The 8,922-nt window shown below is 60.6% G+C and overlaps 1 protein-coding gene across 1 annotated transcript; it reads left to right on the top strand.

The window, feature by feature from the left end:
• Positions 1 to 3,796: 3,796 nt before the first annotated feature.
• On the top strand, positions 3,797 to 7,563 carry RTP5 (receptor (chemosensory) transporter protein 5 (putative)). The gene is made up of 2 exons (XM_012661929.1): positions 3,797 to 3,954; positions 5,832 to 7,563. The coding sequence occupies exons 1-2, from the start codon at positions 3,797 to 3,799 to the stop codon at positions 7,561 to 7,563; spliced, it is 1,890 nt and encodes a 629-aa protein (XP_012517383.1).
• Positions 7,564 to 8,922: the final 1,359 nt, after the last annotated feature.

Genomic DNA, 8,922 nt, shown 5'->3' with positions numbered 1-8,922 from the left:
CCCCCGACACACACACAATCCCCGGCACACACACGACCCCCCGACACACACACAATCTCCGACACACACACGACCTCCGACACACACACGATCCCCGACACACACACACAATCCCCAACACACACACGACCCTCAGACACACACATGATCCCCGACACACACACGACCCCCGGCACACACACAATCCCCCGACACACACACGACCCCCGACACACACGACCCCCGGCACACACACGATCCCCGGACACACACATAATCCCCCGACACACACACGACCCCCGGCACACACACAATCCCCCGACACACACACGACCCCCGGCACACACACAATCCCCGACACACACACGACCCCCGGCACACACATAATCCCCAGACACACACACGATCCCCGACACACACAGGATCCCTGACACACACACGACCCCCAGACACACACATGACCCCCGACACACACACAACCCCCAACTCACACACATGCACACTCTCTATCCTTCAACAAGCCCAGCCTCACAGGTGTCTCCCTCCTGCCTTCTACCACTAGGAGGAAATGAAGGGGGCTGGATGGGGTGGGGGCACCTGGGCTGGCTGGGCCTCCCGCCCTGCCCCCACGAGATCCTTTCTCGCCCATCACCTTGAGGAGGCCCCAGCCTCCCAGTGGGGCTGCTGGGACCCTGCTCTTCCCCCTGCCCTCTCCTTCCTCCTGGTGGCTGGGCCTGGGTCTGTGCTGGGTCTGCAACCACAGGGAAGGAGCTGTTTATGTTGTGAGTGAGTGTTGTGCTGTTTGCAGCTGAGGTGGCTGTAGATTTACTCGCCGTTTGAGGAAATTACACAGCTCTTGCCTCGTACTGTTACTCGGCTTCTCCCAGTGATAACAGTTTGCAACACTACGGGACAACATCACAACCAGACTGAGGACTTTGGTAAGTCCGCTGACCTCACGGCTCTGCAGTGCCGCTTGTATGGCTGACGTGTGTGTCAGTGAAGAACCTGTACCGTTTCTTCATCTCGACAGAGGTCTGCACACGGATGGCAGGGCTGTGTCCTCTCGGGACCGACCGTTCCATGCAGCGTGGCGTCCTGGGGATTTGCTGTGTGTTTCAGTCCTGCTCCTGGTCACTGCTGAGCCGTGCGGCCTGCGGTGTGGACACGCACGATTGACTCAGTGGCTCTTCTCTTCAAGTCATCTGGGTGGATGCAGTTCTTGGGGACTGTAAGTAAAGGCCACGGGAGTTCTCTGTAGCGCAGGGCACCCGGAGGCCACGTGGGGCAGGCTGGAGCTCTAGGACTGTTGCCTGGGACGGCTCTCGCCCTCAGGACGCTGCGGAGGCTTTCCCCTGACCAGGGCGTCCCAGCCTCTGGTCTGAGAAGAGGAGCTCTCGTTTCCAAGGCGTTGGCCTGGAGGTTAGGACACGACCTCGGCACCTGGCAGCTGCCAAGCGAGGGCGGCGTGTGCAGGAACATGAGCCAGCACAGATGGAAAGTTGGGGACAGGGGATTCCCCACGCTCTCGAGGCAGGGGGACGTTTCCGTCCACACGCGGACAGGTCCCAGGGAAGCACAGGAAGCAGAAGGATCATCTTGAAACCGCTTCTGCAGCGCAGGCGGAGGCACCAGAAACCCGACGCGAGCCGGAGCGGCAGCCACGTCCTGACCGGGCGGAAAGACGCCGCGGCCGCCCTGGGCGAGGGCTTGGTAGCCAGGAGGCAGCAGCCTGATTCTCACTGCTTCTGAGGCTGAACAGGAAATGGTTAATTGTGTTTGCAAATAAAAACTTTCTGTTCTATCCTGTTTTTGAAACATTTCCCAGAAGTTAAGAAAGAACGCCTATTATCTGCCCAGTTTAACAACCAAATTTTTAAAAACCGAATGAAATAATTTCACAATTTATCATACACAGGAATAAAGATAGACGGGTTGTTTGTTAAGGTGGGGGTGTCACGTGTGATTTCTACTCTCCCCGTTAGTTTGTAAACTTTCTAGAATGTGGTTAGTAGTTTAACTGTGTGTATTTTAAATCTCCCGATGTGTGCGTGCGTGTCTGTGTGTGTAGGTGTGTACTGGTGTATGTGTTCAGGTGTGTTGTGTGTGATGTGTGTAATGTGTCTTTGTGTGGTATGTGTGCATAGTGTGTACAGTGTATGTTGCGTGTAGCTGTGTATTTGTGGTCATGTGTACAGTGTGTGGTGTATAGTTTGTGTAGTGTGTAGCGTGTGTTTGTGTGCTTTTATGTTGTATGTAGCTGTGTAGCTATGGTCGTGTGTACAGTGTGTGTTGTGTATAGTGTGTGCTGTGTGTAGTGTTTGTGTGCTTGTATGTTGTGTGTATCTGCAGTCGTGTGTACAGTGTGTGTGGTGTGTGTGGCACTTTCCTGCCCTCTCACCCCACCACCGTGGGTGTCACTCAGGCTCCCGCTGGTGACCCAGGTGGCTGAGGCATAGCCCCGCCTGAGCTCTGACATGTAGCTGTACCCTGAAAATGCAGGATGCCCCCACAAAGGCCGCTGTCCCCACCCGGGTGTGCAGAAGGGTCCCTGTCCTGTTACTGCTGGGGAGGCAGCCCCCAGGGCCACCGGCTTGGCTGGATGCAGGGGAAGGGCCTTTGGGTGCAGAGCTGGCTAGACAGAAGCTGCACCCCAGCTGTAGTCTCTGGGACCACACCTGCCTGGGGCAGCCCAGCAGCAGCAGCCACACAGCACACTGGAACAAGAACATACACCTGCCCACAGTGGGCCACGGGGCCTGAGCCCAGGCCAAGTGGCCCCAGTGTTCCTGCAGCTGCACACTTCTGCTGAGGTTCGTGGGAGCAAGGGCTCAGTGCATACTGGACTGCCATCGTGCCCCTGGCTTCGACCCTCCCTTGCTATGCTGCCTTGCCGCACCCAAGCCACTGCGGGGAATGGTGGGACGCAGCTGGCTGCGGCCAGTAGGGAGGGCTGACCTGCCTGCCAGCAGCACCGAGACCCAGAGGCGCAGGCGGAGCTCCGGTGGGTGAGGTTTCGTGTCTTCCTCTGGGTCTGCGGTCCCCAGTGCCCGGGCTGCGGACCGGCACTGGTCCATGCCTGTCACGGACTGGGCCGCAGAGCTCTGCTGCTGCCCGCTCGCCCTCACCCCCGTCCGTGGAAAAATTGTCTTCCATGAAACTGCTCTCTGGTGCCAAAAAGGTTGGGGACCACTGCCCTAGGTGACCCAATTTTGATAATAATTTGTGAAGCTGGGAATTTATGTTTTAGGCATTTTTATGTAAATGTTATATATTTCCCACTAATAAAAAGTTTAAAAGGAAAAACCCATGGGAAAATGTGTGGTGATACATGTCCCATAAAGCTCTTCACGGCTTTGTTTGCAGTGGCGAGAACGAGTGTCGCCGGGCGCGGGCATATCGGCGCAGATCACAGCGCAGCCATAACCTGGACAAGCACCAGACATTCCAGAAGCACTGAGTATGGAACACGCGTCCCGACACACTGTGCAGTAAGAAAAGCAGGCTGTAGGGGGATGTGTTTAGCATGATCTCTATTTGTGAAAACAGACGTGACTCTTTATGTGTTCTGTGCATGGAGACACGTGGACGTTGGCACGCCGGCTCCATGTCGCATGACTGCAGACTCTGGGTGTGGGATCAGGGGAAGTTTCACTGGACTGTGTTTTCCTTGCTGCTTCACGTTCTCTGAGACAAACCGGTTGCCACGGAGACCCTGCTGTTGTCAAGGTGCTGATTGGCCAGCACGCAGGATGTGGGGGTACTTCCTCGGATCCCCCAGTGGGCAGCCCTCGCCGGCACTGCAGAGCACAGCAGCATGGACGGAGCCAGGGCTGACGTGTGGGCCCGCACCTTTGCCCAGCTGATGGCCGAGACGAAGCCCCAGGACGTCTGGGCTCTGCTCCCCCAGGACAGCCTGGTTGCAGGGCGCCTGGACAGCGGTGGTCTCCAGTACCGGCTAAAGGGGCTCTCCAGGTGTGGCTGAGGCCCGGGGGGCCTGGGAGAGGGAGGGGCTCAAGGTGCTTCTCTGCCGGCCCTCAGGTGGTCCCGGAGGGCCTGGCTGGGTTGGCTGGGAGTGGAGGGCTGTCGGCCAACTGGAGCACCTGTCTGGCTGGTCTCGTCCCCCAAGTGGGTGGGTGGGTGGTTCCAGGCGCTCAGCACCGTGGAGCGAGCCCCTGCCTCGCAGTGCTGGCCACATGGCTGCCAAAGCCGGGGCCCTGAGGGGTGACCTGGCAGTGCCCATGGAGGAATTGGTTTCACTCGCTCCGGCTCTGCTGGCCAGCACTGTCCTCGGACACAGCTCATCTCCTGTTTCCATGGCACTGCCACGGCTTCACGACTGTCAGCACTGAGGGGTGGGCGCTGACTTTGCAGGTGCCGTGGGCACTGTGTGGCCGTGTGCTGCGGACGGGCCTGACAGGGCGGCCAGGCGGTGGCCCTGCCTCAAGCAGAGGCTGAGGGGTGAGGGGCAGGGCACGCGGCCTGAGAGATGGGGCGCTCTCCACAGCCTGGGCTGCAAGGTGGGGGCCCTGGGTGGGAGCTCCGAGGTGGCCGTGGGTCACTAGTGAGCCTCACAGCCATTGTCATGACAACAGCCACAGGCTGCCGTACCCAAGCAGGCCTCCCTACCGGGAGGGGATATGAAAGCTCCAAGGGCCTTGCAGAACCCTTGGGGTGCTGGCCCTCAGGGTGCTGGCCCTCAGGGTGCTGGCCCTCAGGGTGCTGGCCTCGGTCACTCTGTGAGGACATCTCAGGCAGAGGGGAGTTGTTCTGCCCTCTGACATGACGCCACAGCTCCCCAGTGCCCGGAGCCCCTGGGGCCAGGCGTGTGGGGGAACCCCAGCTCCTTCGGGTGCCGGGAAAGAAATAACCTACAGTGGGGTCTGTGAAGCGCCCGGGAGCAGCGTGCTCTGAACGGCTGGCTGAGGCGTCGCGGCGGTGCTCAGTTTCAGGTGGAGGGGATGGAGCTCGGGGCACAGGCCATGAGGGGGGCCTGCACCCCAGCGAGCAGCCACCAGCGCCAGGCGGCTTTAACGTGCTTGTCAATCACATTTAAAGAAAGTTAGAGGTTCGGTTCCTCGGGCGTGATCCCTGTCCACGTGCTCTGTGGCCACCATGGCCGGAGGCTGCCCAGTGGGTTGTGCGGATGTAGAACACTCCGTCATCTGAAAAGTTCCACCAGACGGTGCTGAAGCAAAGTCTCACTAAGCTTGTAGCTGTGCGTGTGCCCAGCAAGTGGTCGCCCCTCTGGTGACCCATGTTGATGGGTCACCCCCATCCTCAGCGCTCTCCCCAGGTCTCCCCACCCTCGATGCACGCATGGTGTCCCGGTGTCTCTATTTCCGCTTCAGCTGACAGGTGATGGCGGTGTCACCTCTTCCTCATTGGGATGGGGACCCGCCAGGGCTCATCTTGCAGCACCCCACTGGCTGAGCCCTCGCAGACGCTTGCCCTCCTCGTCCAGAGCGCTGTGCACAGGGCTGCCTCTGACACTTGTCAAGCCCCAAGTGACAAACAGCAGGAAAGCCACAGAAAGCAGCAAGCAGCTCATACCTTGCAGAAGTTGGGCTGGAGTGAGTTTTGGTGGCAAATTGGTGGGATGGTGTTTGCTTTTCATCTTTCAGATCATGGGGCTGCAGGCAAAGAGGTGTGGACCTGCTCTCTGTCCTTGTGTGCTCGAAGGGCCTGGGGGTGTTTGGGCCGCGTGCACAGGCAGGAGGAGGCTGCTGCAGCCACAGTCTTGGCCAGCTGGCTGGTGGCTGAGGTTTGAGGTTTTGGATTTGAGTGTGGGCTGTGGGGTGGGTAAGAGGGCCTAGGTGTGTGCCCCTCACCGGCGTCTCTCTCCCGTGCAGACTCCAGTGCAGCCGCTGCTTGTGGGCCTGGTCCTCAGCCCACGTGCACATCCTCTTCCACCTGTGGTGGGACAGGGACCGTCGCCGGGGGCTGGTGAAGATGCGGGTCTGGGGCCAGCGGTGCCGGCTGTGCCCCCCGCCCTGTAGCGACTGCCACGTGAGCCCTCTCAACGTCCACATCTTCGTCAGCAGGCTGGTCCTGCACATCCTGCAGAAATGCTACGGGGACGGCCTCAGCCCCGACCAGTGCCCCGAGATGTGCTTCGGGGACCGCTGTGAGGCCTGCGACCTGGGGGTCTGCTTCCTCCAGAAGGCCCCAGACCCTGCCTGGGGGCCGGTGGCCAGGAGCCCCGTCGCTGCTGAGGGCAGGCATGCCGCGAACGACAGTCGCTTCCCCGTTGCCGCCTTGGGCAGCAGCGGCTCCGTCTCCAGGGGCACACCACTGCTCGCCCCCAGCAGTGGCCCCATGGCCGAGTGCACCGGGGGCCTCGTCACCATCTCCCTCTCTGTGTGTGAGTTCGTCGAGAGCCCCCTCTCTGACAGCCTCGACTTCCTCAGCAAGGGCTACGGCATTGTCACTGTCCCCTTCTCCCTTGTGGACATGGACATGGACGAGGGGCCGGTCGCCCACAGCTGTGCCTCCCCTGGGGGCAGCTCCCTCCCCACAACTGGCAGTGGGGGGCCGGGTGTCCTTGGCAAGGGCTCCATCTGTCTGTCTGGGAGTTCCACAGCCGCGCCCGAGGGCAAAGGCATCGCGGTAGATGTCAGAGACCCCATCTTCCAGGCCAGAGGCCTCCTCAGCGAAGTCAAGACGACCTTCCAGCTTGGAGGCTTCCTTTTCAAAGGCGGGGGCGCCTCCTCCGGCCCCGTTGGTGTGGCCAGAGGCCAGGGCCCTGTCTCCTGCAGCCACGGCCTCGGGGTCTTGTGGACAGGCCCGCCGACAGGGTCCTACATCGTTGGCCTCGGGCCTGACGGGGAGGGCTCCCTCACCTTCCCCCTGTCCTTCGCCAGGGCCATCGGGGACAAGGACACCTACACCTGCTGCACGGAGGGTGAAGGGCAGGAGGGTGGCCGCCAGGGCCCTGCCAGTGGAGGAAACACCACCCCCCTGGAGACCGATGTGGACGGCCCCACAGCCAGTGAGGAGCACTCAGTCACATTTCCCTTCGCCTTTACTGAGGACGCAGGTGCCTTCACTGGTGTTGCCCAAGGCAATGGGAAAGAGGGTGGTCACCAGAGCCTCGTGGCTGCCAGTCACGACCCCTGTCCAGAGACCAACGCTGGTGGCCTCACTTCCGAGGATAAGGGCTCCCTGGCCTCCTCTTCCTTTCCTGACGACATCAAAGGCAGAGACTCTTTCACTGACGTCACCAAAGGCAGAGAGAAGGAAGATGGCAGCCAGGGCCCCGTCTGCATCAGTGAGGGCTCCATCACCATCCCGTTCTCAGTCCTGGACATAATTCGCAAGGGACCCGGCCACATCGCCCACAGCCCCCAAAACAATGGCTTGGTCACCTACGGCTATTACAGGAAGAGATGGCTGAGGTCCAGGCTCGGCAAGTCCAGCCGTGGCAGCCGCAGAGAGGCAGACCTCTGCTCCGGCCGCGCCTGCCGGAGGCCACGTGCCGAACCCTACGAAGACGTGTGGATCTGGGTTTCCATGACCGTCTGCATCTTCTGGCTGCTGTGCATGTGCAGACTGAACCCTGGCATCTTCCCCGAGCAAGTGTGACGCCTCCGGCTGGCGTCTGCCCTCTGCCTCCCCAGCAGGTGCCGCTGTGCAAAGCCACCTCTTAGAGCACCCACCCCGCCAGCAAGCCCCAGCCCCAGCCCCCTCCTCCCACCTCTTGCCTTATGGTGGTTTTGTGGGTGTTTGTTGTGAGTGTTCTTTGAGGTGCACATGTGTGTTCCAAGAGCTTTTCTGTGTGTGTGTTTAACCCCAATAAAACAAAACAGAACCAAGCACGTAGCTTTCCATCTAAGAGGACTGAAGCCACCAACTGAGGTGGGAGGTGCGTCATGGGCTCATTTTCCCTGTCTCTGGTGCATCTTCCCCTCAGTCCCTGCAGGGACCCCCTCCCACGCCCAGCAGTTCTTTCCCCCAAGAGAGCTTCCCCTTGGGGAGTTCTGCATTCCTGGTCGCGTGTATGTCCTGTGACAGGACAGGATGCTCTGGCTGGCAGGTGCAAGTTAACATCCTTTCTGTGTTGACCCATGGGGTTATCCGGGACAGGCCACCTGCCCTGCTCTGGGAATGATTAATGTCCCCAGCTGAGATGTGGTTGGGAAGCCTTTCTCCACTCCCTCCAGCTTTCTGGGAGGGAGCCACAGGAGGGCCCAGAGACATCTGGGTTTCAGAAATGCCATCAGGTGCAGAGGACACATTTATAAGAGCCCAGTATCCATCTGCAAGGAGCAGGGGGCTGTTGGGAAACATGCTGTCCCAGCCAGGCAGAGGCCTGACCACGGCCACTGTCCTGCCACCCTGTCCCTTCTCTCCTGGGCAGGGCCAGCCCGGAAGCTCAGACCCTGGGTCTGAGATGTGGGTGCCTTGAGGTCTGCTGAGGGACTTGAGAAGCCTCACTCTGCAGAGGGAAACCTTTGTCCAGGGCCCTTTGGCGATAGAAGAGAAGATTCTACCTGTTGGGCTGACCTGGACTGCACAGGTGTGTGTGCTGAGTCACAGCGGGGAGGGGGTGCTCCTGCACTTGTGTGGCTGGCTCAGATGGACATGCCACACCAGCCCAACGTGGCACACCCCGCTCACGGGGCACTGAGGGAGACACCAGGCTGCATCGCTCACCAGGCTGGGCTGGGCGTGCACCGGGCAGACAGGCTGGAGACGGTCCCCAGGAAAGCCTAAGTCCCTGCCCTCTCGCCAGCCAATGCGGTGTGGCAGGAGCTGCCCTCATCCTGGGGCAGGTTTGAGAATCTGCCCTGAGCCTCGGACCTAGCGGGGTGGGGGCTCGGACCTGCTCTGCGCCACCTCAGGCAGGCAGCAGCGCACCCATCTGCACCTGGCCAGGCACTGGGGTGGGGGCCTGGCCGTGGCTGGGCCTGGAAGTAGCACCTGATGCCCTGCAGGGGCCAC

Source organism: Propithecus coquereli, unplaced genomic scaffold (assembly GCF_000956105.1).
Source record: "Propithecus coquereli isolate 6110/MARCELLA unplaced genomic scaffold, Pcoq_1.0 Scaffold743, whole genome shotgun sequence".
Taxonomy (NCBI): Eukaryota; Metazoa; Chordata; class Mammalia; order Primates; family Indriidae; genus Propithecus; species Propithecus coquereli.
The sequence above is the reverse complement of the archived record's forward strand: the minus strand, read 5'-3'. Positions and strand labels throughout refer to the sequence as shown.